The sequence below is a fragment of the Aspergillus alliaceus genome (genome assembly GCF_009176365.1).
Source record: "Aspergillus alliaceus strain CBS 536.65 unplaced genomic scaffold BDW43scaffold_4, whole genome shotgun sequence".
In the NCBI taxonomy this organism is placed as follows: domain Eukaryota; kingdom Fungi; phylum Ascomycota; class Eurotiomycetes; order Eurotiales; family Aspergillaceae; genus Aspergillus; species Aspergillus alliaceus.
In genome coordinates, this window is record NW_022474687.1 from 33,769 (window position 1) to 60,310 (window position 26,542).

A 26,542-nucleotide genomic window follows, 5' to 3' on the forward strand; every position below is an offset into this window, starting at 1 on the left:
CTGGTCACTACCATATATAAGCCCGATAACAGTACCCATTACTGCATTAGGCTGCAATTTTATTTGACTAATTCAGTTTACTCAAGGGTAATTGAGGCGGGAAGGATGCCCTCTGGCAAGTTTTAATTCAAATATCCTTCGTTGGCCTGGATGGTTAAGCTTCAAATATTACCGAGGTAGGATATGGATAACATGCAAGGCCAGCAGAAGTGCATCGAAACTATCATAACATAAACTAAGAAAACACCAGTCAAAGCACAACGCCTAAAAGCTCAACCTATCACAGCTTGCTCGTCGGACCGGTAACCTTCAGCAGACAACGGCCGTTGCTTAGCACAACCTTGCCTCTGTTATTTGAAGTTAAGAATCGGACTTCCTCGAATCCGTCTTCGATGTTTCCTGTCCTCCAAATCTCAGTGGTGAGTTTATCACCTGGCAGTACTGGCGAAGCAAAGCGTGCCTGGAATTCTTTCAGGTTCTTTGGATCGCTACCCCCAAGTTCTCTCAAAATGCCGTGAGCAGCAGTGTTCCAGCTAAAGAGGCCGTGGATAATGACACCCCCAAATCCCATCTTCTGACCGGGCTCGGGGGTAGCATGAAGAGGATTATAGTCCCCATTTAGACTAGCGAGGAATGGAGCATTAGTACACCATGTGCAATTGATAGGCTGCCACGTAGGGGGAAATGCCTCACCGGTAGAGTAAAGGAGTTTCTGCGGTCGTCTGAACCACGTGGACTGCATCTGGCTTCTTGCCTTGAGGAGGAGGATAATTGACGGTGCTCGGTCCTATCAAGGTGTTATTAGCAGGGCGACAATGCAGCAATATACAATAGATGCGTACCCTTCGGTCCACCCCAGTTGCCCTGCCCGACCATGAAACCGCTGCTCACGGTCTTTGTGTATACTTCGCCGCTCTCTTTATCTACGATAGACTGCTCTGACTCAATAACCGTGCCAGCTTTACCTTTATCGTAGATTCCAATGACCTTATTGCGCAACTCGAACTTCTTACCCGCACTTGTGGGCGGTAAAGGCTTCAAAACAGTGAGCTTGCGCTGGCCATCTACGGCACGACGGGAGTCGAATTTTGGAACACCGGGAATGGGTATCGCTTGAGAGCGGGCATAGAAATCAATTGTTTCCTGATCGGTGTGCTTGAATGCTAGACAAAACCGTCACCGTTAGCGCGTTATACAACATCAAGGGCCGAACACCCATACGGAGGACCACAGAGTAAGTCGGGAAAACGGCGAAGTTTGGATGCAGCTCCTGAACCCAATAATCAGCAAAGTACAAGATAGGATAACGGTGGTAAAGAATAGCCCACATAGAGGAAGTGAAGCTCGTCGTTCTTGGCACCAATGCTGTTGGCAAACAGTAAAACATCACGCTTGAGCCAGGAGACCTCCTGGGGAGGATATTCAAAACCAACACCGGGGGCCGACATTAGGAACGCTTAATTTGTTTGAATTAATTAGTAGATACTCCTCTACAAAGTAAAAGGTGATATGAGAATAGGGACGACGGAGATATATACTTAAACCTACTAAGCTAGGGTGGGTGCGGGGAAAAGCCGAGGCAAGATTGATTGGGTCTTTGATTACAGATCCGACCCGGCAAGTCGGCTAACTCGGTCAGAAGTAAATCGAAAGAAGCCTTTTAGCAGTTGGGAAGAAAGGTATTCTCCGATGAAAATCGAATGCCTCTATGCACAACATGATTATTTGAAGATAGATAAACTCAACTAGGAGAACGTCGGAGAAATTAGGACTGAGCATCGACTCGGGGTATCTACTTGGGGGTAATTCGAGGAGCTTCATAATCGTCTCTGGTGGAAAACATCTCTCCGTATCGCGCCGAACAATAATGCCGTTCCCCTGCCTTCCAAAAACACAACGCCGGATGAATAAGAAAAGAGAAAAAGAGCTGAATCAGACCATTCAACGACCCAAATATCTAGACAATTGAACTTCCATCGATGCTATGCTGCCCACAATCGAAATGCATTTTACCGACATAACATTGTTGACTCAGAAGAGAGCATTGGGATAACCGTATGTGCCGTAATCCAAGTCCATTTAGCACCTATCACAGTCAGCGCATAGTCGCCAGCTAGCGAGGTAGCGGCGGCACTTACATCTTGTAGAAACAGCTACCCTCGGAGTAGCGGAGATTATCCGAGGTTTCAAACTTGTAGGAGATGGAGATGTCGAGGTCACGCTTGTTCTTATCATTGGGCTTGTTCTCCAGCACTCCAGAAACTACCTCATCCTCCTCGACAGTCAGGACATCGCGCAAGTAGAAGACAGTTTGCTTCCAGTGTGTGTACTTGGCGTGAGGACCAGTAGAGAAGGTGATTGGCTTGTGGCAGGCACCGAACTCGATGTCGAACCAAGCAATCACAGCGTGGATGAAGTCGCTGCGTTTGGCAGGGAGAGAAAAGGGAACCTTGAAAGCGAGATCGGCCGGGGTGACGGTGTAGAGATCAAGGGTAATGATGGGGCAAGGGTCGGTGACGAGCGCCTTCAGCTCAACGGTATCCACGAGAGGCTCGGTCAGGGCAATCTCCTTCATGGGGGTGTAGTCAAAACCATACACATTATCCCAGACTGTGGACCATCAGTATTTCGGGCGAGAATTATGATCCTTAGACAACACAAAGGCACTTACATCCAATCTTGTCGTCCTTGTACTCGCCATCTTCAATGGCAGCCAAGTACATAGTAGCCTTGTCGGGGAAGATCTTGCCACCGGGAACAAGGTACCGGTCGCGAGCATAGAGAACTGTGTCCAGCATGCTCTCGTAAAGGAGGAAGTAACCCATCCACTCGGAGATGATGATATCAACCTTAGGGAAAGGAAGAACAACCTCCTCCATCTTTCCTTGGAGAAGAGTGATCTTCTCCGACAGGCCGTTGCAAGCGACAATTTGCTTGGCCTTCTCGATGATTGAGGACATGTCCACGCCAATAACATGCTTGGCACCAGCCTTAGCAGCGAACCTGTAGAACCATGCTGTCAGAGTATAGGACGGGATTACTCTCTAAAGCTGGCCACATACATGCTTAGGATACCGGTTCCACATCCGACATCGAGAACAACCTTGTCCTTGAAGATATGGCGGTTTTGGTAGATAGCGTCGCGGTATGATCTAGTCCGGACATCATCTTTCTGTGGTCGAGCACACCGGTGTTAGCTAGTTGATAACATGGGGCTGGCAGATAGCGTGGTACTTACAAGCATCTCCTCATGAATGCCTAAGTGGGGTTCAGGATTAGCCAGTGTATATCAACCAGGTTATTGATTGTATTTACCGTGATGATCGTAACTATCACTTCTGTTAGCCAAATCGATAAAATGGAAGAGCGAATCTCAGCGCGTACCTTGTGAAATAACGCACTTCAGCATGATCCATGCCCACCATGCGGTCTGCACTGCTGGTTATGATACCAGCCTGATCTGTTCCCTCCATATTCAAAAAATAATGTCGAGTCTTTCTAGTAAATGGGAGAAAGATGAGAAAGGAAGAAAATAACAAGAGAAAGATCTAAAAAAAAATCTGTAGATAAAAAGATAAGAAGAAAGGAACTAGCTTGGGAAGGGAGAGAAATTAAGCGCCTCAGATCCCTTCACTTTTTTTTTTCTTTAATCCGACCTCCCATTGAAAAATCTCCTCCGACCCGGAACTACCAAGCAAACGCTAATCTCCAATGCAGACTAGCTCCCCGGGGGATCACGCTATCCTATGTCGAGGGATATCACGTGAAGCTCGAAAAGCTTACAAGATATGTAGATTAGGGTTAACCTCCAGATTCGCCCTTATCTTCAGGGTGGTCATTCATTTGACCTATGATTTCTTCCAGGAAGAAAAAATTAAAATATCGTCCCAGGAAAGGCTCGAACTTTCAACCTCCTGATTAACAGTCAGACGCGCTAACCAATTGCGCCACTGAGACAACCTTATAACCGCCGCGCGCAGCATCATCTATACATGCTATGCTGTCTCATTTCCTCTCTACTGCCAAGATCGCCGTTGCTCAACTCCGCCTTCCACTACCGGTACGCGCGCGCTTGCTCTCTCCTGGAAGTTAGCACATGGTCTTTGGTGGTAATTTCAGGTACACCGGGCCAGAGCAACAATGTATTGGAACTCAGCCAGGAGGAAAGTTTTCCTCTGCACATCCTTCCTTATTTTCGCTACTTTTATTGGGAAGTCGAATGCCTCCTTGGGTGACCATCTCCCCGATTTCAAAGAATGTGTTAAGGTATACAGAGCCTTGGAGAGCTTCGGGTTGGCCGGCTAATCCGCGGACAGGTCTGTCAAGCTGAGAACTGTCAAGATGGAAGTTCTGCAATCCGTACGTTTTAAATTCGCACATGTGGCTGGCGTATCTTTTCCCCTGGTTAACTTATTCTTTCCTAGCGCTCCATCACCGCCTTATGTGGTGGACCTGTCCTGCCGAATGCGATTATACTTGCCAACATGTTGTGACAGATCGTCGGGTCGCTCGTGACCCCCCGATGCTCAATCCAGTAGTTCAATTCCATGGGAAATGGCCATTTCGCAGGATTATGGGCATGCAGGAGCCTTTCTCGGTCCTCTTCTCCCTTCTCAACTTTTTCGCCCACTGGCAGGGCTTATCCCGGGTTCGTGAGACCATGTCGACGTGGCATACGACTCTACGGGCTTACTATCTTGCCTTCGGATACTGCGGCCTCGCATGCTGGACGTTCAGCAGTCTTTTCCATGCCAGGGATTTCCCTCTGACGGAGAAGCTGGATTATTTTGGCGCGGGCGCAAATGTCATGTACGGCTTGTACCTGGCGATCATTAGGATATTCCGTTTGGACAAGGAAGAGCCACGAACTAAGCCGACATTGCGACGTCTCTGGACTGCGGTCTGTATCTTCCTGTACACCTTGCATGTGTCCTATCTTAGCTTCTGGTCCTGGGATTATACCTACAATATGATCGCGAACATCGTAGTCGGAATGACTCAGAACTTGTTGTGGGTGGCATTCAGCATTTTCAGATACCGGAGCACCGGCAAAACATGGACGCTCTTGCCGGCTATATGTGTGGTTTGGATCATGTTAGCCATGAGCCTTGAGTTGCTGGACTTTCCTCCGTGGCATGCGCTTATCGATGCTCATAGCCTCTGGCATCTGGGAACGGTTGTCCCCACTGCACTGTGGTATATGTAAGTCTGCGCCTCTCTGGACCCTCGGCTTACCGCAAGGCTAACGTGACTGCGCCCGATAGGTTCCTTGAAAAAGACATCGAAGACGATGTGCGTGGGAAGAGATTCAAAGCCTAGAGCAAGCTGATCGAAGTCATGTTAAAAAAAGCAGGATTCTCAGCTGAGGGTGCTCTGCTTCTGACCCTGGTATAGGAAAGTCAGTTGCTGTATAGTAGGTCCAGGTGACCGACGATCTATGGAGTATAAGATGCAGGGAACATGCCAAAACTGCGCAGAGAATCCATGTATTCGAAGTATAAAACATAATGTATTTTAACTATTTATATTTTTCTATGCTCTGGTTCTTCATTTCCATTCTTTGGTTAGGTGTCCACCCATTAATTAATTAAAAAAAGGTACCGCACGGGGTCCCACTCACCGCTCGGCGGGCAGGCAGTAAAGCAAGACCCAAAGCGTGTTGTCTCACATCTCGTGTCACGGGCTGTGCTGCTTTTTTTTCCCTTTTTTTACCCCCCAGCTTTTTATATTTCTCCCTTCTGCTCCTCCTCCTCTTCATCTCTGGCATCACTTGTCAATTGACTCCTGTCAAGTAACAATCTACTCCCACCACTCTCTCCACCCAAAATCGCGCCACAATGGCGTCCCCCGCTATCAAGAAAGCTATCACTGAGGCCGCAGCTCAGTATGTCAAGCCGGAGGGAAAGGTCTTCCAGTATGGCACTGCGGGGGTGAGTTGCTCAAACGTTGTTTCACTTTTGCAATCAAGACTGACCAAAATCCTCTTGCCTTTCAGTTCCGTATGAAGGCGTAAGTTTCCCATAGTCATTTTTGTTTTCCAGGCACTTGGAAGGATCAGCCCCGCCTCCACATACCCCGCGATCGCCATTTGTTTACACCTTGATCAGTGACGTCCTCAACACAGTCGTCTTTGCTGTGGGTTTACTCGCTGGTCTTCGTTCCAAGAAGCTCAGTGGACAATGGATTGGTGTCATGATTACTGCCAGTCACAACCCCGCAGAGGACAACGGTGTCAAGTTGGTTGACCCCATGGTGAGTTACGGCACGACATATAACCCCATATGAAGTAGTGCTGACTGACATACTTAATTAGGGCGAAATGCTCGAGGTAAGATTCGATAGAGCGCGCCCACAGTCGGGTTGATATGTCTGTTGATTAGCTTACCTTTTGAATAGGCGGAATGGGAAACCTATGCCACAAAACTCGCCAACGCTCCTCTAGACAAGATCGCAGATGTGTACGAAGAGCTCATCCAAGAGATCGATATCAGCATGGAAAACCCGGCCCGCGTTGTCTTTGCTCGGGATACTCGTGCCTCTGGTTCTCGCCTTGCCGGCGTTCTCAATGCTGCGCTCACCGCTACTGAGGTCGAGTTCCTCGATCAGAAATTCATGACCACCCCCCAGCTCCACTATGTTGTTCGCTGCAAGAACACGCTGGGAACACAGTACGAGTACGGAGAGCCCACAGAACAAGGATATTATGAAAAGCTTGCCGAGGCTTTCAAGCGAGTCATGAGGGGTCTTAAGGTTAAGGGCTCCTTGACCGTCGATTGCGCAAACGGTGTCGGTGGGCCTAAGCTGAGGGAACTCCTCAAGTATTTCCCTAGCCCTGAGGAGGGTGGCATTGATATCAAGGTTGTCAACGATGATGTGATCAATCCGGACAGCTTGAACTTTGAGGTATGTACTCTCTCTATTGGTCTAATCAATAGCATCTATGCTAAATCCCTTTGTTAGTGCGGTGCCGATTATGTCAAGACCAAGCAGCGCGCTCCTCCTTCGTCTAAGGCGGCTATCCTTGACCGTTGTGCCTCCTTGGATGGAGATGCTGACCGTCTCGTCTACTATTTCGTCGATGAGAGCAACGTTTTCCGTCTGCTTGATGGCGACCGCATCGCCACTCTTGCTGCTTCCTTCCTTGGTGACCTTACTAAAAATGCCGGCATCGCACAGAAGCTTAAGATTGGTATCATTCAGACCGCGTATGCCAACGGGGCCAGTACGGATTACATCGAGAAAGTGCTCAAGCTTCCCTCTGTCTGCACCAACACTGGCGTGAAGCACCTTCATCACGCCGCATTGCGTTATGATGTTGGTGTCTACTTCGAGGCTAACGGCCACGGTACCATCACTTTCTCCGAAAATGCTCTCAAGATAATCAAGAGCACTGAACCTCAGTCTCCAGCTCAGCAACGTGCTCTCGAGTGCCTCCAGGGCCTCACCGATCTGATCAACCAAGCCGTTGGCGATGCCCTCTCTGACATGCTTCTCGTTGAGGTAATCCTTGCCCACAAGGGCTGGACCCCTAAGGAGTGGCTTAGCACTTACACAGATCTTCCCTCCCGCCTCGTCCGTGTGGAGGTCGCTGACCGTGGGATCTTCAAGGCCTACGATGCTGAGCGTAAGCTCGAGTCACCTGCTGGCCTCCAGCTCAAGATCGAGTCGCTGCAGTCTCGCTACAACAAGGGAAGAAGCTTTGCGCGCGCAAGCGGTACCGAAGATGCGGTACGTGTCTATGCTGAGGCTGCCAGCCGCTCTGAAGCCGACGATCTCGCAACTCGTGTTGCCAATGCTGTTCGTGATGCCGGCGCTGCTAAGGAGATCCTGCAATCTTAAGCTATTGATTATTTAGTGCCCTGGCGACATTTTGGTATTTTCTTGGCATGTATGATCGGAGGCTATCCTACCTTACATATGTATCCATGGAACTTCGGGTCATTACTGTCACGAATCACAATTGCAGGGATAAACGACGTTGCCCCAGTCTTCACAATGTCGTCGCAAAATAGAGGTAATGGGAACTATTATGAACGACCTGATGAGTTTTCTTTTGATATCATTGCAAAGCAAATATTACTCGATTTAGCCATTCCTTCTAGCATGAAAAACTGACTATATCTACGAGGGTCTAGTAGTTAACATTAACACCGGTCTACGGTCACTAAAAATATGTAAATGCTTACATCAAACTCAGTCTCGAGGATAAAGAACTTCGTTTGGGTATTCGTCAGCAATAAGAAATAACTACACTCTAATATTGTCTCCACTAGCCCTCTTCCTGATCCATATCTTCGCGACCCCGCTTTCCTTTGGCAAACTTTTTGCCCCTACTGCCTCTCTTCTCGTCGTAATTCTTCATCTCCATGATCGCCTGCCGTTGCGCTTCGCTGACACGCGCCGCGAGCACCATGACCTCGTCTTTCTCAGCAGAGTACTCAGGGAGCTTCTTTCCCAGGGCTCCCTCGATCCTAAGCCATGCTTCAATGTCGTACTGTGTAGTAAAGCTAATAGCGACACCTGCCTTACCGGCACGGGCTGTACGGCCGATTCTGTGAATGAAGGTTTTCCTAGTAAAAATTAGCTTCTAGCAGTGAAAATCCCATCATAACCCAGGGTCTCCTAGGTTAAAGATAAAGAAAAGCAGGACGGGAATAAGAACTTACGAATCACCCGGCAAATCAAAATTCAACACCACATCAACAGAGGGAATATCAAGACCACGTGCAGCAACATCTGTCGCCACAAGAATATCTCTACTCCGCGAACGGAACTTGCCAAGAGCGCCCAAACGAGAAGACTGCGAAAGTTGTCCATGGAGCGGGATAGCGCCGAATCCGAGTGTTCGCAGGAAGAAGCTGAGACGCTGGGTCTCGTGCACGGTGCGACAGAAGATGATGCACGATTGGCCGGCGAATTCGTTGAGCAGGTAGACCAGGTACAGGTCCTTGTGTTTGTAGGGGATGAAGATGTAGGATTGTTGGAGGGTGGAGACGGTTTGGTATTTGCTTGAGGAGACGGAGACGCGGAGAGGGTTTTGGAGAGAGGCGCGTTGGAGGGACTCGACCTTTGAGCTCATGGTTGCGGAGAAAAGGTAGGTGTGGCGCTCGCGGGGGAGGACTTTCAGGATCTTGTCGAGGAGGGGCCCGAAGTCCATGTCAAGGAGACGATCGGCTTCGTCCATGACGAGGTATTTGAGATTGCGGAGGGAGAAGCCTTTAGTGTTTTCCAGGTGGTCCAACAGACGTCCAGGAGTTGCGACAATGATGTGTGGCTGATTTGTTAGACTTCGTTTTGATCCTAACTGGGGTCAGGATGTGCTGGGTTTACCTTCTTTCCTAGTGCGATTGATTGGGATACCATGTCCATTCCACCGACTATGGTAACGCACCTAACGGAGATTGTGGAACCGAGACCTTCAAAGGCTTGGGAGATCTGATATGCCAGTTCACGAGTAGGCGCCAGGACGAGACCGAAAAAGCTCGACGGTTTCTCCATCAGGGCTTGGAGGATGGGCAGTGCAAAGGCTGCGGTCTTACCGCTACCAGTCTCTACAGAAATTGTAAGTAAAATGTAAGAATATGAGGCAATCTGCATGCCATACCAGCCAGACCGATCAAATCGCGGCCTTGGAGAGCGAGAGGAATAGCCTCCGCTTGGATTGCGGTGGGAGCTTTGTATCCCATCGCATCGCAAGCATCGGATAATTGTTCAATAAGCCCTAGTTCTTTAAATGACTTGGGAGCCTGCTTGACCTCTTCGGAAATCTCTTGCTCGGCCGTGTTGGGAGCCTCTTGATTGGAGGCTTCATCTTCAGAGGCAGAGCTGTGGGAGTCGCTCTGATCTTCGACCTTCGATGGCGGCGCCTCACGGGCAACCTTGCGCTTCTTAACCGCGGGCATTTTGAATCAATGTCTGTCACCAAAAAAGATTTTCACTTGGTGGACTGATTTGATTGAATGGAATCTTTTTTTTATTTGATAGTTCGATATCAAAAAATCAGTGTGGGTCCCGGGTGAATAGATGGTCCGGATTCACTCCGCGGCCTTGTTTCCGCCGATCTACTTTTTCGGCCAAGGAAAAAAAAAGTCCGTCTCTTTGGTAGACATTGGATAACATTTCCTTTGAACCACTCCCCTATCATAATTTTCTTTCCTTTCCAGACTCATCATGGCGAAGGCACGTACGAAGAAGCGCACTCACCTTCGCGCCCAAAATGCTTCTGCCGCCGCCGCTAAAGGCAGCAGCGCCTCGCACACGAGCAAAACTCCGAAGTCGATGGTTATCCGTGTCGGTGGTTCTCAAGTCGGTTCTAGTGTCAGTCAATTGGTCAAGGATGTTCGTTTGATGATGGAGCCAGACACAGCTGTGCGATTGAAGGTAAGCTGTCCGAAATCAATGCGCCTACCATAGAGAAGCTAACGGGAACATGATATAGGAACGTAAATCAAACAGACTGAGAGATTACACCGTCATGACGGGACCTCTTGGTGTCACGCATCTTATGCTTTTCTCGAAGTCCGCTACAGGTAACACAAACATGCGTATGGCGCTCACCCCACGCGGTCCGACACTTCACTTCAAAGTCGAGAATTACTCTTTGTGCCGAGACGTAGAGAAGGCGTTGAAGCGTCCGAGAGGCGGCGGCCAGGACCACAAGACACCACCCTTGCTGGTGATGAATAACTTCAATTCCCCGAACGCCACCGAGGACTCTAAAGTGCCGAAGCGACTCGAGACTCTCACGACCACTATCTTCCAATCACTCTTCCCCCCAATCAACCCGCAAGCTACTCCTCTCTCATCTATCCGCCGTGTGATGCTCTTGAACCGGGAACTTAACTCCGATAGCAAAGAAGATGATTCTTACATCTTAAATCTGCGACACTACGCTATTACGACCAGGAAAACGGGTATCTCCAAGCGCATTCGCCGCCTGGATCCTAAGGAAGTTCGCAATAGGGAAAAGAGAGGTGTTGCTGTTCCTAATCTAGGAAAGTTGGAAGATGCTGCGGATTACCTGTTGGATCCATCCGCCGCGGGTTATACATCTGCTAGTGAAACCGAATTAGACACAGATAATGAGGTTGAGATCGCAGAGAACACGACAAAGAGGGTCTTGAACAAGAGGGAATTACAGCGCATGAAGGCTGGAGAGAAGGAAAAGGCTCAGAAGAAGTTGAACGCTACGCCGGAAGTGGAGAAGCGCGCGGTTAAGCTGGTCGAGCTGGGCCCCCGCCTGAAGCTCCGGCTGGTTAAGGTTGAGGAAGGGTTGTGCGAAGGCAAGGTCATGTGGCATGACTACATCCATAAGTCCGAAGCAGATAGGAAGAAGCTAGACAAGAACTGGGAGAAGAAGAACAAGGAGAAAGCAGAGCGGAAGAGGCTGCAGAAGGAAAATATTGAGAAGAAGAAGGCCGAGAAAGCGAAGGCCCGGGCTGAAGGCAAACAAGTTGAGGATGACGAAGACGAGGAAATGGATGTGGATGATGACGAGGATGACTGGCTCAGTGATGATTTTGATGAAGACGAAGGTGCGGAGCTAGAAGGGGAGGACGACGAATCCATGGAGGAATAGAGGACTCATCACTTTTGCTCCCTTAATTGTTCGCGAAAAACGGCATCTCGCACCAAGTCCTGTCCAACGAGCACGAGAAAGTACACAAGTGTCCCAGATCTGCCTTGGCCGTTGTCAGCGTCGTTCATATAACGCGGAGCTGTTAGCGAAGCCAGCAACCATATCCACTCTGTTGGGTTAACGACGATAGCCTTGAGCCGAATATCTGCGCAAGTATAGTTACTAAGGCTTCGGGTGCCTTGTCGGGATTCTGGGGATTTTATGGGGGGTGTCGCAAGTAGTATTTCATTCAGGTGACCAGATTATACCCTTTGATGGCATGCAATAAAAGTGTTTGGTGTTTCCTGGCAATATACTAGCAAACTGGCTGTTCAATCTGCGCATTCTTCACAATCGTAAGTTCATCAATAATCCCCAATCTCACTTCTTCAACTTCTCATCTACAATCCTTGAAACCATCTTCTCCAAAATCCCAAAATCCCCTCCACCAACAGCCCCCGCAAAATAACTCTGCACACTCTTCTCAACATACTTCCCAACAATATCAATCTCAACATTTACATCCTCGCCCTCCTTCTTCGAAGCAGTCACAATCTTCTCTTGCGTATACGCAATAAGCATAATCTCAAAGTACCCCTCCTCCCCATCCACAACCTTCGTAACCGTCAAACTGGCCCCATCAAGCGTAACATATCCCTTCTCAACGATATACCTCAACACGCCCGCATCCCTCGGCCGCAACCGCAACACCAAGGCATTACTATCGGGCGTCACCGACAAAATAGTAGCAATGGTGTCGACATGGCCCTGGACGAAATGCCCGCCCATACGAGTTTCACTGAGGACCGCGCGCTCGAGGTTCACGCGCGAATTGGTAGTTAGGGAGCCCAGGTTCGTGCGACGGAGTGTTTCGGGCGCGACACCGACCTTGAACCAAGTATTGTCGAAGGCGGTTACTGTTAGGCAGGTTCCTGTTTTTCAACGATTTGTTTGCGTCAGCGGGGCTTGGGTTGGTGGGGGTTGTGTGCATGCGGCATTTTGGTTTGGATCGCTGGGATACGGGGGATATTGTGTACCGTTTACACTGATGCTGTCGCCCAGGTGTGCGTCTGTCAGGATCTCGGCGCAGTCGGTGATGGTCAGGGAGGTGCCCCCGCCCCCGCTTGCGGAGGTGTCGAGGGGCTCGAGGGACGAGACCGCTGGGGGTTTTGTTAGTTGGGAGTACGCACTATAGCGGATTTGGGGGTGGTGGGAGCTCACTCCCGATCGTTTCAACGAGGCCGGTGAACATGGGTGAAGGTGATGGTTGTCAGTGTATTCCGTGCGGTAGTTGAGGCGGAAGAGAGCGGAAGATATATAGAAGAGAGCTCGAAGTAAATGTCACTTAGCTCCGCCTACGCTTGTCAGTGTCCTGCGGGGCCCGGCAAAGCTATCTACTATTATCTAAAAGAACTATGAAAAAGAGATGACTCATTCTTACTAAGTACCTACCCCGTAACCAAAACGAAATAAGATCTAGACCTTAGTATAAGATAATAGAGTATAAAATAGAATCAAATCTGTGTTCCTCTCAGCGGCCATTCCCGCTCGGCGCTAAAGGCGGAAAAGAGTGCTTATTTGACCTCGGCTTTTGTTGCATGAAATCAAGCTATCGGCGATGTCTCCGAATGATGTCGCTAATAGAACTCCGATCTTTCAAGATATAGATGCGTGTGATGACCCCGACCTTGTTCCAATTTGATTTTTTCCCCCCTGTTATTTCCCCCTACATGTACAGCGCAATTGAACTACAATGAATGTCTCGTTGAAGCTGCACCAGACAGTTATTGCCCGTCGGCCAGCTCTCCGTTGGTCGAGCCCGGTTCTCCGCACGGCCGTGCAATGGCGCTTGTATTCCAGTACACCGGCGGAGGATACGTTGCCCTTGAAGGGCGTTCGGGTGCTCGATATGACGAGGGTTTTGGCTGGTGTGCGTATATCTGACTTTGGTTTTACTTTATTATATTATGATTCGTCGTGCTGATTAATGTCCACGGTGTAGCCATACTGTACGCAGATTCTGGGAGATCTAGGGTATGCATGTCACCTTTTGACATTTGAACCTCGGCCCGGATTGAAGGCAGGAAAAGTTGACTGTATTGTCCGGACAGAGCAGATATTATTAAAATCGAACATCCCACTCGGGGTGACGATACGCGCGCTTGGGGTCCACCGTACGCCAAATACCAGGATGAGACGCGACAAGGGCCGGGTGAGAGCGCATACTATCTAGGCGTAAGATACATCACCTACCTCTCAAGCCCGAGCTACAGTTGACGTGAGATGGGAGTACAGGTCAACCGTAACAAAAGGTCGTTAGGTCTCTCGTTCGCACATAAGTCTGGAGTAGAGATCCTGCACCGACTCGCGAAAGAGTGCGACGTGCTCGTCGAGAACTACCTTCCCGGCAGCCTCAAGAAATATAACATGGACTACGAAACGCTGCGAAAGATTAACCCCAAGCTGATCTACGCGAGTATCACCGGATACGGGCAGACGGGGCCGTACAGCAACCGGGCTGGGTACGATGTCATGGTAGAGGCGGAGATGGGCTTAATGCATATCACTGGGGCCAGGGATGGGGATCCAGTGAAGGTTGGAGTAGCGGTTACGGATTTGACGACCGGGTTGTATACCTCTAATGCGATTATGGCAGCATTGCTTGCTCGCGTGAGGACGGGCAAGGGGCAGCATATTGATGCGTGCTTGAGTGATTGCCAGGTCGCGACATTGGCGAACATTGCGAGCTCTGCGTTGATTAGCGGGGAGAAAGATACGGGAAGATGGGGAACTGCGCATCGTGAGTATCAGATTTTGGTGGAAAGCAGTGGGTGCTAACGTCCCTTCAGCTTCTATTGTTCCTTACCGGAGTTACCAGACGCTAGATGGAGATATTCTCTTTGGAGGCGGCAACGACAAACTGTTCGGTGTGTTGTGCGACCGCTTAGGACATCCCGAGTGGAAGACCGACGCCCGGTTTGTCACTAACAGTGACCGTGTGAAGAACCGACACGAAATCGATGGCCTGATTGAAGAGAAGGTCAAGCAAAAAACGACGCAGGAGTGGCTAGAAATCTTGGAAGGCAGTGGGATGCCATATGCCGCCGTTAATGATATTCAAGGGACCCTCAATCATTCTCACGGTGAGTTATCTTCCATATGGTAGATCATCAAAGCTGTTACTAAAATAAACGGTGTAGTCCAAGCGCGCGGGATGGTCACAGAAATCGATCACCCAGCATGCGGTCCCATCAAGCTAGTTAACACGCCGATTAAATATTCCCATGCCACTCCTGGTGTGCGGACGGCGCCCCCAACTCTTGGCCAACACACTGATGAGATCCTCGGAGAAATCCTCGATTATAAGAAGGACGACATCGCTCGTTTGAAGCAAGACGGTGTGGTGTCATAAGGAGACAACGGGCTAGAAGGGTTGGAGGGCCGTAGTATGCATTAGTAACATTTTGCAGCGCTTAGACTTGCAATGGCCTATATACAGGTAGCACTGTTTGTATATATAAAGTTCACAATGCCCCGCATGAAAGAGCCAGTAACCTGATATCACAAAATGACTTGCAGCAAACACAAGGGATGAATCTCATTCTCACTTTCCAGGGCGCGGGAGTGTGCCATCACGTGACCATATATAAGTGTCAATCTTTTGGGTCTGTCGCAAAATGTTCTCGGCGCTGTACAAGACAGCCTATATCTATGTTTTGTATTGTCCCATGCTTTCCCCATAAATCTCACGGTGTAACTGGGTCCCACTGGCTAGGGCAGGGGGGCTAATGTCACAGCAACATGGGGTTCCTCCCACGCCGGCGTCTATAGAGACAGCGCCACCAACCCACGGAACCTCAAGCACCACTTCAGGCCTGCATACATCGGCTCCCACCGTCAAGCGGGTCCCGGAGTCGTCTTCACTGTTCCCCTCGTCGAAACCTAGCCGGCCCCCGAGCACAATTTCGAGTAAAGTACATATCCCAAAACTCTCCCCGGCGACCACTGAGCTCGTGGCTCGGGTAACTGGTCTTAGGAAAGGGGAGCAGCAGAGGAATGGAACTAAATTCATGACGTGGAACCCACCATCGCTCCATCCAGGTTGGAACTATCCGCGTACTCAACCATCAGGCACAATGAAGACGTCTTCCACTATCATAGAGCTACCGACGGCTCCGTTCGTGTGCTCGAATCATATGACAACTCCTGTGGTGGCCGGACAAGCTACTACTACGTCTACATCTACACATGCATATACATCTACATTTCCCCAGGGCAGCCATGGACGGTCCACAGATCTTGTTAATATTACCCCCAAACCTGCAGAACATCCTTCAATAGAAGTCCCAACACCACCGCAGAATCCATTACCATCACAACCATCGCCTGTAGCCCAGGCGGCTAAAGATTCACCCCCATCCGCCCTGCGCAAGAGAGCAGCGGTTGGCCCTGGCCAACGAAGAAGTACCACCGATGGAACTAAGCGCAGGAGGCGCCGACGTGGTAATGATAGCGATGGTGAAGATATAGTCCGAGCTGGTAACTCGAGCTCAGAAGAATCTGATGTGGCGCCGACGGCAACGCAGACTAAATCCGGCCGTCAGGTCAATCGCCCCTCGTTGTATATGCCTTCATCCGTACCGCTGGCGGTTGCAAAGGACAGCAGTAACTCGCTGGAAACATCGGATAACACTCAACGCCAGCCACCGGCTGCCCGGAAACGTAAGCGGGTGTATCGCAAGCCGAAGGACGGGAATATCACCTGTATCCATTGCCAGAGGGGACACGGTCCGCCGAGCAACGCCATTGTCTTCTGCGATGAGTGCAACGGGCCATGGCATCGGCTCTGTCATGATCCACCTATCGACCCTCAGGTCATCACGGTGAAAGAGAGGGAATGGATCTGTCGGGAATGCAAGCCCATGCAGGTTACCATCATTCGGCCAATGGGCTTTAGGAACAATCCTACTCTCACGGACTCATTGATAGGTCCTCCCTTACATGCTCCGGTAACCATGCCCAAGATGGATGTAGGAGGAGAAGGTTATTCCGCAGATGAGCGACGAGGCTTCTTGTCGGGCTTATCGCATGCGACTCTTGTTGAGCTACTGGTTACTCTATCAGACCAGCACCCGACAATACCCATGTTTCCTCAGAACCTAAAGACACTACAGTCAAGATTCTCATTCAAACCAACCAAGGTGGTTCCTACTCCATCATCAACATCCACGAATACCCCAATGATCGCCAACTCCCTAAACCATGCTTTAACTAGTGGCATAGACGTCGCTCTGCGAAACACGGGTCTTACTCCTGAATTCTTGCCCACCCCTTCCTCCGCTCAGCCAACGCAACATGACGATCCGTCCGAAGAGTCGGAGTATGAAATCGAAGAGCATCGTCTGTACCCGCGCGCCGGGAATGGCTTCCGTCTGTCGAAAAATGCCAGTGATTTGGATATCCTGCAGGAAGATGTCTCGTGTCGCACATTCAGCCATGCATTGCACGGACCAGCCCAGGCTCGAGCGCAGGCAAATGAGGCTGCGCCTGTCTGGGGCTCGTGGCCTTCTTATCTCGTTTAGCTCTCCATTATGGATCTCAGGGAGTGTACATTGTTGTGATTATTGAAAATTTGCGGTTTTCATCCAGGTCTACAGAGCTACCTTGCGCAGGAGCTGGTCTGGTTACACTAGCGATTTTGGAGTATGGTTATGAGTAATGTATACGGAGTATTTTACTGGATCTTTCTACCTATGAGGCCATTTTCTTTCATTTTAGATGTCATATTACGCTAGATGTCGAGCATTTACTGCTTTGTGAAGATCATGATATACTCAGTTCTGAATCTACATTCTTAACCGCTACACAAACCGAAACGCCTCATCATCCCACAAAGCAGCCCTCCCACGCACCAAGCGCCCACCAACAACCACCGCCCTGGCCACCCGCGCCGGAGGATCCCAAACAACCTCCGCAACACTCCCTCGAGGCCTCACAACCCCACACCCAGTCTCATCCACGTCAAAAAACAACACCAAATCCGCCCTCCCCTCCTTAACCCATAACCCCTCATCCCCTTCCAAACCTATCGCAGCCCTAGCCCTCGTAGAAACACACTCATACAACAACTCCGCATCCTGCGCAGTCCCCGCCTGATAAACCCCAACCCCCAAACACGCCAAAGCAAGCGGATCAACAGACCCCCAAGGCGTAAATGCATTCCCGACATTGTTAACCCCCAAACAAACATCAAGCCCGTACCGCTTCACCAACTCGGGAACCCTCAACGTGCCCCGTACCCGATCCCGATCCCGATCCCCAGCCCTCTCCTCCTCCGAACAACAAGAAGAACCAACAGGCGCAGCCATGTACAAATCACTAGAAGGCAATCCGACAAAACTAACAGGCAAACCCTCAACCTCACGGGCGAGGCGGTCCCACTCATCGCGCCCAAAAAGCGTAAACCGCGTACAGTGCCCCAACATCACCCTCTTCCGACTCCGCTCCACCCACCCATATTCCCGTAAACAGTCCAACACGAACCAAACCAGCGCCCCCTTGCCAGGATCAAGATTATAATCGAGGTGAAAATCAACATGCTTATCCCACTCTAGGGCGGTGGTGATCGCCCACCGGATATTCTGCTCCGCGGCGGTGCGATCGGACTCGACGTATGGCGTGGAGCCAATAACGTCTATGTTGTCCGGGTGGTGTTGTAGTGCGGATTGGATTTCGTGGCGGTTTTCAGCGGCCCAGGGGCCTGAGAAGAGCGGATCCTGGGCGAAGGCGACGACTTGGATGTGGCAGTGGGTGCGCCATTGGGATTTAAGGGTGAGTGCAGTGTGGAGGCATTTGTGGTGGACTGTGTGGTCGATTTCGATGAAGGCGCGGAGGGCGGTTACGCCATTCAGGAGGGATTCGGAGAGGAGCCATTCGCCTCGGGCGTGGAGGTCGGGGAGGGTGAAGATAGATTTGGCTTGGGTGGTGAGGGTGAGGGCTTCTTGGAAGGAGCCGGTTTTGGGGTGGTGGTTGGTGTAGCTTGGGGAGTTGTGGATGTAGGCCTTGTCGAGGTGGATGTGAGGGTGGGTTAGGGCAGGGAGGGCGAGCGGGGAGTTATTGGAAGATGTAGTTGGGAGGAGGGATTGGAGGGTCTGTTGGTCTGAGAAGGTGAGGCCGTATGTTGATGGTGTGGTCTTTGGATTGTTGGAGTGTAACCGGACATTAGAGATGCTTTGGATGGCTGGAGAGAGCTGTGGTGGTGGCATGTTAAGGTGTTGTTGATCTAGATTTACTTTGTAGACTACATTTCAAGCACTTCAGTGAAACTGCGGGGAAGGAATGAAATTAACTTAACTATACATTTTATTCTCCGGGGATATCATCGGAGGTCTCCGGTCGCTAGGCAAGTCGACTAATCCTTTCCATCCTCCTTATCTTCTCGTCGGGAGCTATGATATTGAGAGAGTCATCCGGGTCAACGCCGCGTAAAAGTCCCAATAATCTAAGTCAATATCTTTTGGGCCTTTACACATTCCAAATCGACGACACCAGCGAGCAGTGGCCGGTCCGGTGAACTGTAGAAGTAATCCTGCTCGATCGTTCACCAGAAGTAAACAGCCATTTTCTGGGAAGTACCCGTCATCGTCAAGGTGAATCTCTGGAGCTGGCAAAGTATCCTGCCTTTGCTTGGCCGTTAGGAGCGCAGCGTATAGAAGCACCATCCCCTCAAGCTTAAGGTGGCCCCATAGGACTCGGCCGAATGGATAGTCCCTCTCCGCCAGTTCAGTTGATGCATCGCACACCTTTATCTTCGACTCCGCTAAAATGTCTTCAGCTTCAAAAAGGATCGGGCCATTCCAGAAGGCCCAAGTCCAGGAAGGCACCATCGCGTCGCGCGGTCTTTCTTGGGCTACATGGCGCTTATCACGACGCCATAGGAGACTGGGATTGATATCTTCTCGCCATATTCCGGCGAGGTATGTGGGACGGGAGCCCCTTGGGAACTGCTTCTGAAAGACCGCAGCCAGGTCGGATATCTCTGGGAGCTTGTCCCGTCCAGATAGCAGGTCGCACGTGGTATATTGCTGTACATATTTTCGCCATCCCTGAAAAGCAGCCTCTGGCGAAATATGTTCGGGCAATATCAATGCTTCAGCCATTAGAAATGGCCCGTATCTGCAAAAATCGTCAGAACAGGAGTCGTTTGTTTGGAGGGAGTGAACCGAATTAGCCTGAAGAGGAGCAGGAGGTGCTGTGTACTGCTGTGGCTCGAACTACTCGATTATCGAGAAGGTATGAATACTAAAGATATTGCAGATGTATGAGAGTTTAGTAATACTTTGTGTGTTCTCCAAAGAACATGATGAACAACTGAAAGAGTCAATTGACTCGGAAAGGTCACTTGGAATGATCGAGCAAGAGACAAAACTGGAAGGAAGGTGTGACTTTGGGCGTGTCTGCCACATTGGAAGCTACAACAATATTGATATTTCCCTCCAGGAGCCTGCTCCATAAGCATTGGAGTCAGGATTGTGTCATCTACATACCAGTATCATAGCCGTTCGCATAGGAATAGACGCGCCGACATTGTACTTCCAGCTCTGAACCCCAATACTCGCAAACAATGCATAGACTGCCCGCATGAGAAAGATCGCTCGTCGTTCCTATACGCTTTGTGTTGATAATCAATCAAAAAGACAAGCCCGACTGATATCTATTACCGACATTCTTTAGGGTCCGAAGAGGCGCTTCGGCATGAGATAGTTCTACCATCTCGACCATTCAGTACTATATTGCTATCAATCTTCCCGAATTATGTCTGGTGGGCTCTCCTAGCCTCTTAGCATTGAGACATTTAGAAAGACTGCCAAGAAAAAATACAATAATATAGGCGTATGATGTAGTAACTCTAACTCGATCTGTCATCACCATTCCAGCACTGATAAAGGTGATAATTTAGAGCAAATGACGCAGTCCAACCTAGAGTTGATATACAATGTCAACATCTATGATAAATGACGGATCCGCCGGATGTTTCTCTATCGCACTTGTTGTCAGTCCTGGTTCGCCCTAAAAGCCAGTCTTATATAGCGCGACCCGGTCCCATCCTTAGTGAGAACTGATGGGTCTTTAGGAGAGTTGCACTTGAGACACCACAGCTTGAATTTATTTAATATTTTCTCTCTTTCTCTTTCTGGTCACCTTATGAATATTATCTTTGGACTCGTTATCATCCAAGGTTACAAATCGCCCTTAGAATAGAATTCTCTGGTAGAATTGTCGTTCATTTTGCTTTAGAGATACTATATAGCAACCTCCACAAGATCAGAGGCACGAAAATGTCACCGACGCCAAGGTAAGAGGGTATAAGCTTCGCCACAAACAGCAGTGAAGCTACACATAGGACAGGGGGGGATCGCCCAAATAGAATAGAGATCAAATATCTCACGGTGTGGTGTAAGGCTATGGCGTACACATAGGGGCCGAAATTCTACGTTGAAGGGACAAATTGCTTTGTTAATGGAGAAAGTGGAGTCCTATACTACCTGGTCGGCCCACATAAAAAGAGTGCCCAGTGCCCTACCATGACAATCCACATCTACTAGGCTCTAGTAGTTTGTGAGGCGAAGCAATACTAGAAATCAAGGGTATGTTAAAAGGGAAGAGCCGCACACCGATTCCATTATCAAACCAGAATAATTTAATCATATCTTCCACGTTTCTATCAAATATTTCCCGAGTGCAAAACTCTACAAAGTGACCAAACCCTCTAGACCACCTCTATTTATCCTCTATCCAACCAACCACAATGGGCCTCAAAATCAACCTCCTTCTCACAGCTATAAGTGTGGGTCCCCAGCTTTACAACGCCTTCTTCGGAAGCTGGACCTCCGATCTTGCCTCGTTCATGCAATCCATGGCCCCGGGTAGACTCAGCCGAGACGCTTGTTATTTCGTGAAAATGGGCGGCATTTATGACGACCTGAAATGGGAATACCGTGCTTCCCATCTACGTTGCGAGTCCATGTCATTTGGTAACCCTGTCCCCAGGGTCCTGGAGGACTACAGGAAACATGTTGAAGAGACCGGTTTGCGTGATATGCAGTGTGTGCGTGTGGGGGTGGATACCCGTTGGGATGGGTGGGTGAAAGTTGGCCCACGACACGGATTTGATGAGGAGATGTACTGCGGTTTGACGTTAGATTTCAGTGAAAGGGTTTGTATATCGGAGGACGGGTGCAGGCGCCCTGATTCGGAGGAGGAGAGCAAGGTTGAGTCTGAAAGTAAGAGTGAGCTGTGAATCTGGGGCTTTTTGGGAGGCATGGGGGTTTGTTAGGGTTGTCTTGGGGAGAGTTCGGATACTTCTCCGATCTGAAGTCGTCACGATGTCTATGAAGGAGTTGAGATATTTGAGGGAAGATAAGCATGTACCTCTAATGCAACTTAGGCAGGGACTTTCTCGCATGTATCTGCATGCCTTAATATCTATTTGTATATCATAAAATGGGGATACTTAGATAGAGCAAGGTACAAGGTCGCGAATCGCCAGCTTTTGTCATGTGCCTACTGCTGTATGTGCCTTTAGTCTCGAATCAGATAGAAAATGCTGTGTGACGCGGATGTTCTTTGTACGAGTTTGTGTCAGCTATATTGCTCCGATGGGATACACTCTACTTCCGTGTTTCTTGCGGTGGGACAGAATATTTTGTCGTTTCAAGCAGACATCGCAGTCTTCCAGGTTAAATAATTCCGTCGGACAATAAGTTTCCAGTGCATATTGAGAACCTCAGCTAGATCTCTCTTGAAAGTCTCGTAAGTAATACATTAACTGGAGTAGCTTGCATGGGCCCTCCAATCTTTCCAGTACGAGATCTGAACTATCTCATAACACTGTATTATAAAATTTCTATCACAAATAGAAACCTCTGCTTGACTCCTGTACCACGATTTGGAGGTATCACAGCAATAAGAGCTATTGTTGGATCTCACTTGGTTGTGACCACTTTTCCCTCTGTATTGTGTCGTGCCTGTTAGGATACCTATTTTTAGGGCAATGATGGTATACGTATATGAAAGGGCCAATAAAGGACTTAGGCTTAGACATAAGCCGAACCACCGTGAGCGCAAGTCCCAAGTATGTAGAAAGTAAGACCTAATCACAAGTACGATTACACCGAAGACAGGAGAGGGTTTCACAACCTCTGTAGGACAAGTAGCCTTTTCAGTCGCAGTGATTACTGCATAGCAGTTGTACTGTTTTAAAAGGGAGTATAAGTCACTATGCAGGACGATTGGGACTTTATAACCCTAAACCAGGAGAGGCGGACGAGCATTTAATAGAGTGATAAGTTGAAGAGAAAGACAGTGAACTCCTGCGTACAATTAGTTCAATTCGAGTACCTGAAAAAAACAAGTGCTATTTCGAACTTGAATAGGATGGACGGTTCCCATAAGCACTTGTTGAACTTGGGAGTAATATTAACTCCTCTACACTAGATTAGATCCCGAGGTTTTATATATATTGCGCTATCCGGTCTGTATACAGAGAACATAAGACCCAATGTGAAGAACCAAACCAACTAAACTAAAAAGATATCTCCCAAGGCAGCAAAACAAGCTCCTCGACTCTCTTATATCTCCTAGCGCCCAGGAATTGCTGAACTACGACAAAATAGCACCAGTACCTGAAAATCCCCAAACAGTCTTAGCGCGCACCCAAAATAATTTATCGCAGTTAATTATCAACTGATGCAAAACGAACACCTTCTCTTCTCCAGCACCCATAACGGCCTTAACAATGCTGATCAGCCTTCAATGAACTAGCACTTCGGTCCTAATATATCAAAATGCCACCAAATCCCCAATCCCCGCAACCCAAACGCATCCTCACCACCCCCTCCCCGCTCAACCCAATCCAATCCCCCAAATGGTACTCCGCAGTAACCCTTGATCTCGTCCTCAGCGTCCTGCGTCGCACAATCCTACACCCCTGGCCAGCCTGGATCCTTGTCCTCAGTCTTCGAGCCCAGGTCACGCCGATCACGGATCCGGCGTTCATCCTCGCGACGGGGTATGCGATCTTTCTCACGCTGATCGCGGTCGCGAAGGTGGTTAATATGCGGATTGCAGATGGGTTACCGAGGACGGTAGAGTTAAGTGATGAGGTGGTTGTTATTACGGGGGGTGCGAGTGGGTTGGGGTTGTTGATTGCGAGGATCTATGCGATGCGGGGGGTTGGTGTTGCTGTGTTGGACTTGAAGGATGAGAAGGGGGTGGAGCTATGCGAGGGGATGGAGTATTATAGTTGCGATGTTGGGAAGAGGGAGGAGCTGGAATCTGTGCTGGGGAGGATTGAGGAACAGGTTTGTGTCTCTTTTTTCTTTTTACTTGCTTATTCTCTAGAGGTTGATATGCTTATCAAAAAATTTTTTTTTTTTGGTTGTATTCTTTCTATTTACAAGATGCTAATATCCAAACAGTTAGGCACCCCCACAGTTCTCATAAACTGTGCTGCGGCGCGCATCAACGGTCAACCGATTTTGTCGCTCTCCGCCGAGGCGTTCCAGAAAACCATCCAGACCAACTTGTTTGCTGTGTTTCATACCTGCCAGGTGTTCCTCCCTCGGATGCTGTCTGCTCCGAATGGTGGCACGATCGTGAATGTTAGTTCGGTCTTGGGCCAATTATGTCCAGCCGGTTTGGCAGATTATTCGACGAGTAAGGCCGGCCTAAGTGCGCTCCATCGGACATTGGAGGCGGAGCTTCGCGCATCGGGAGATGATGAAAAGGTGAAATTGATCCTGGTTGAGCCCGGTCAGGTGGCGACACCACTATTCGCATCGATCAGAACACCAAACAAGTTCATCGCCCCGGTTCTCGAACCGGTCCGTGTCGCCCAGAAAATTGTTTCTGCGATAGAGGAAGGAAGGGGAGGTGTCATCCGCCTGCCGGCGTACGCCACGCTGGTTAACTGGTACTCGGTGCTGCCTGCAGGCCTGCAGCGCATTGCCCGGTCTTTAAGCGGAATAGATCATGCCGTAGCGCAAACGTCGAGTCTAGAATCGTACGATGAGCCGAAAGCTGCGAACGTGGAATGAGGTAACGAGCAAACGTGCTAGATGCAGACGTCCATGCAAATACCAGACCGCATGATGTATATAAGTTGTCCTCCAAGCCAATCCCACATATGAATGGATGTGGTATATCCCCTTCTCCAGAGAAAGTGACGTGCTTACTGTTCCGAGGTCAAGATCATCTTCTGACGCTCGCTCTGTCTTGGCTTCAGCTGGTCCTTCTTGGTGTGCTTCCGAATATTCTCTTGACGTCTCTTGATGGCCGAGAGTTCCTCTCTCTTGATCTCGCCGGCCTTCTTGATCGGCTTGGGCACGTGGCGCTGGCGCTTGATTCTTCTGATCTGAGGCATGTGCGAGTACCTCTGAACCAAAGCCTGATCGTACTCCAGCTTGGCCCGTTGACGGGCGCTCTTGATTCCGCTACGATCGGAGGCATTGGCACGCCAGAGTCGAATGTTACCGTCGTCCGACCCGGACAAGATGTATTTGTTGTCGGGCGTGAACTTGGCGGAGAAAACACTGTATCACTGTTAGCAACATCATTCATATCAGTTGGGGTTAAATTACATACCGTTGCATTCTAGTGGTGTGGTAAATATCACGAGAGTGACCTTGCGCTCTGTTCCACAAGCGGATTGTCCTGTCGTACGAAGCCGTCACTAACTCCTCACCCGTCGGGCTGAATTCAACATCCATGACCGCCGCAACATGGTCCTTGAGTACGTTCAATGCACGATCCATCTTCCTCATGTCGAATATGTAGGCATTGTGATCTTCGTTGGCAACCGCGAAGTTGAATGCTTCCATGGGATTCCAGGCGATGGCGTTCGAAGCCAGTCGTAGAACAAGCTTGTGAAGCGGGGATGAGGTGCGCAGATCATACATAATGACAGAACGATCGATACCGGTAGACGCCAAGATCGACGTCTCCGTTTGATTGAAGGCAATCGATGTGATGGTGTCGATACTAGTGGGCCAGTTGAGGGTCTGGGAGGCTGTAGATGAAGGCCGAGAGAGATCGTAAATTTGGATCTGAGAAGACGACGACGCAGCAAAGGAGGGAAGATGTCTATGATGGGAGAGACTGGTGAAAGCACCTTGGCCCAGGTAAGTTGCGAGAGGTGGAGCGTCGGACGAAGTGTTATACGGATCGAACAATTTGACGGTCTTGTCCGCCGCGCAAGAAAGTAACTTTCGGTCGGGAGTCCAGCACACATCCTTGACAATGTTTTCATGGGCCTGTGTGTCCCAGACCTCACCCTGAGTCGTCAAATCCCAGACCTTGACCACTCCATCACCACTGCCACTAGCGAAACGTTCCAAAGAGCCCGGATCCTTAGCCATGGCGTATACACCGTCTACGTGGCCATCACCAATCTGAGCTAAGAAAGGCGCAGCAAAAAGACGTTCAAGCTTCGTGGCATTGAGAGCTCGTGTGTATTCTCGAGCACGTTCAAATGGATGCTGCGCCGGGTCGAGGTTTCGGGGCTGTCGAACAACAGCTGAACCCGGAGCCTGCTGCGAGGCAGTGGGACGAGAAAGAGCTTTGATTTTCTGATAGTGGAATAAGTGACATATTCGCTTGGTATATAGGAGATATTAAACTCACCATGACGCTCTGACTGTGTTATACGGCAAAGGAGAGAAGGAAGCAAAAAATGTTTTGGCGACGAACACAAAATTTCTAGATACTTTTTTTTGGGCGGGTAATATTGGTTCTGGTTGGTTCGCCAACCCGCGGGCGGTGAGGGGCGGCTGTAGCTTAGTCTCCAACAGTGACGATGCCTCTGGTGACCTCTTCCTCATCAGCAATACACATCTCATATCTTTCCCGTCTTTGGACCTTCGCTTC

At 49.6% G+C, this 26,542-nt stretch overlaps 14 protein-coding genes and 1 non-coding gene across 15 annotated transcripts; 7 read left to right on the forward strand and 8 right to left on the reverse strand.

The window, feature by feature from the left end:
- On the reverse strand, positions 1–1,532 carry BDW43DRAFT_262538 (putative peroxisomal dehydratase). The gene is made up of 5 exons (XM_032040432.1): positions 1,329–1,532; positions 1,222–1,270; positions 843–1,163; positions 694–787; positions 1–623 (listed from the first exon to the last, which is right to left on the reverse strand). The coding sequence occupies exons 1-5, from the start codon at positions 1,446–1,448 to the stop codon at positions 281–283; spliced, it is 927 nt and encodes a 308-aa protein (XP_031904716.1). The 5' UTR covers positions 1,449–1,532; the 3' UTR covers positions 1–280.
- rmtA (protein-arginine omega-N methyltransferase HMT1) lies at positions 1,533–3,616 on the reverse strand. Its single transcript, XM_032040433.1, has 7 exons — positions 3,385–3,616; positions 3,316–3,329; positions 3,239–3,258; positions 3,063–3,172; positions 2,672–3,003; positions 2,139–2,610; positions 1,533–2,086 (listed from the first exon to the last, which is right to left on the reverse strand). Exons 1-7 carry the CDS (start codon positions 3,471–3,473, stop codon positions 2,080–2,082), a joined length of 1,044 nt encoding a protein of 347 aa, XP_031904717.1. The 5' UTR covers positions 3,474–3,616; the 3' UTR covers positions 1,533–2,079.
- Positions 3,617–3,883: 267 nt separating this feature from the next.
- Positions 3,884–3,957, reverse strand: BDW43DRAFT_t37. The gene has a single exon. It is a non-coding gene; the product is annotated as a tRNA-Asn (tRNA).
- On the forward strand, positions 3,928–5,575 carry BDW43DRAFT_262547 (PGAP3/PER1 family protein). The gene is made up of 4 exons (XM_032040434.1): positions 3,928–4,266; positions 4,317–4,359; positions 4,425–5,202; positions 5,265–5,575. Exons 1-4 carry the CDS (start codon positions 4,141–4,143, stop codon positions 5,317–5,319), a joined length of 1,002 nt encoding a protein of 333 aa, XP_031904718.1. The 5' UTR covers positions 3,928–4,140; the 3' UTR covers positions 5,320–5,575.
- A 262-nt stretch (positions 5,576–5,837) lies between these two features.
- On the forward strand, positions 5,838–7,839 carry agm1 (phosphoacetylglucosamine mutase PCM1; the record flags this gene model as incomplete). The annotated part of the gene is made up of 5 exons (XM_032046054.1): positions 5,838–5,930; positions 6,025–6,252; positions 6,314–6,328; positions 6,397–6,903; positions 6,961–7,839. 5 exons carry the CDS (start codon positions 5,838–5,840, stop codon positions 7,837–7,839), a joined length of 1,722 nt encoding a protein of 573 aa, XP_031904719.1.
- A 297-nt stretch (positions 7,840–8,136) lies between these two features.
- On the reverse strand, positions 8,137–9,944 carry rrp3 (RNA-dependent ATPase RRP3). Its single transcript, XM_032040435.1, has 4 exons — positions 9,605–9,944; positions 9,331–9,551; positions 8,667–9,274; positions 8,137–8,570 (listed from the first exon to the last, which is right to left on the reverse strand). Exons 1-4 carry the CDS (start codon positions 9,900–9,902, stop codon positions 8,270–8,272), a joined length of 1,428 nt encoding a protein of 475 aa, XP_031904720.1. The 5' UTR covers positions 9,903–9,944; the 3' UTR covers positions 8,137–8,269.
- Positions 9,945–10,121: 177 nt separating this feature from the next.
- Positions 10,122–11,973, forward strand: BDW43DRAFT_150035 (Brix domain-containing protein). Its single transcript, XM_032038426.1, has 2 exons — positions 10,122–10,380; positions 10,439–11,973. Exons 1-2 carry the CDS (start codon positions 10,171–10,173, stop codon positions 11,576–11,578), a joined length of 1,350 nt encoding a protein of 449 aa, XP_031904721.1. The 5' UTR covers positions 10,122–10,170; the 3' UTR covers positions 11,579–11,973.
- On the reverse strand, positions 11,789–13,008 carry BDW43DRAFT_150038 (riboflavin synthase). Its single transcript, XM_032038427.1, has 3 exons — positions 12,839–13,008; positions 12,655–12,777; positions 11,789–12,549 (listed from the first exon to the last, which is right to left on the reverse strand). The coding sequence occupies exons 1-3, from the start codon at positions 12,867–12,869 to the stop codon at positions 11,999–12,001; spliced, it is 705 nt and encodes a 234-aa protein (XP_031904722.1). The 5' UTR covers positions 12,870–13,008; the 3' UTR covers positions 11,789–11,998.
- Positions 13,009–13,230: 222 nt separating this feature from the next.
- On the forward strand, positions 13,231–15,165 carry BDW43DRAFT_262559 (CaiB/BaiF CoA transferase family protein). Its single transcript, XM_032040436.1, has 6 exons — positions 13,231–13,547; positions 13,620–13,651; positions 13,729–13,852; positions 13,913–14,417; positions 14,467–14,760; positions 14,818–15,165. Exons 1-6 carry the CDS (start codon positions 13,371–13,373, stop codon positions 15,027–15,029), a joined length of 1,344 nt encoding a protein of 447 aa, XP_031904723.1. The 5' UTR covers positions 13,231–13,370; the 3' UTR covers positions 15,030–15,165.
- Positions 14,931–17,339, forward strand: BDW43DRAFT_150059 (phf1/phf2 family PHD finger domain-containing protein). Its single transcript, XM_032038428.1, has one exon. It carries the CDS (start codon positions 15,406–15,408, stop codon positions 17,197–17,199), a length of 1,794 nt encoding a protein of 597 aa, XP_031904724.1. The 5' UTR covers positions 14,931–15,405; the 3' UTR covers positions 17,200–17,339.
- BDW43DRAFT_150064 (putative zinc metallopeptidase) lies at positions 17,339–18,920 on the reverse strand. Its single transcript, XM_032038429.1, has one exon. It carries the CDS (start codon positions 18,880–18,882, stop codon positions 17,479–17,481), a length of 1,404 nt encoding a protein of 467 aa, XP_031904725.1. The 5' UTR covers positions 18,883–18,920; the 3' UTR covers positions 17,339–17,478.
- A 145-nt stretch (positions 18,921–19,065) lies between these two features.
- Positions 19,066–19,776, reverse strand: BDW43DRAFT_306588 (uncharacterized protein; the record flags this gene model as incomplete). Its single annotated transcript, XM_032046055.1, has 1 exon — positions 19,066–19,776. One exon carries the CDS (start codon positions 19,774–19,776, stop codon positions 19,066–19,068), a length of 711 nt encoding a protein of 236 aa, XP_031904726.1.
- Positions 19,777–21,425: 1,649 nt separating this feature from the next.
- On the forward strand, positions 21,426–21,917 carry BDW43DRAFT_306589 (uncharacterized protein; the record flags this gene model as incomplete). Its single annotated transcript, XM_032046056.1, has 1 exon — positions 21,426–21,917. The coding sequence occupies one exon, from the start codon at positions 21,426–21,428 to the stop codon at positions 21,915–21,917; it is 492 nt and encodes a 163-aa protein (XP_031904727.1).
- Positions 21,918–23,071: 1,154 nt separating this feature from the next.
- BDW43DRAFT_150104 (SDR family oxidoreductase) lies at positions 23,072–24,981 on the forward strand. The gene is made up of 2 exons (XM_032038430.1): positions 23,072–23,979; positions 24,097–24,981. Exons 1-2 carry the CDS (start codon positions 23,464–23,466, stop codon positions 24,712–24,714), a joined length of 1,134 nt encoding a protein of 377 aa, XP_031904728.1. The 5' UTR covers positions 23,072–23,463; the 3' UTR covers positions 24,715–24,981.
- On the reverse strand, positions 24,849–26,509 carry BDW43DRAFT_306591 (rRNA-processing protein SOF1; the record flags this gene model as incomplete). The annotated part of the gene is made up of 3 exons (XM_032046057.1): positions 24,849–25,209; positions 25,262–26,244; positions 26,465–26,509. The coding sequence occupies 3 exons, from the start codon at positions 26,507–26,509 to the stop codon at positions 24,849–24,851; spliced, it is 1,389 nt and encodes a 462-aa protein (XP_031904729.1).
- Between the last annotated feature and the right edge of the window lie 33 nt (positions 26,510–26,542).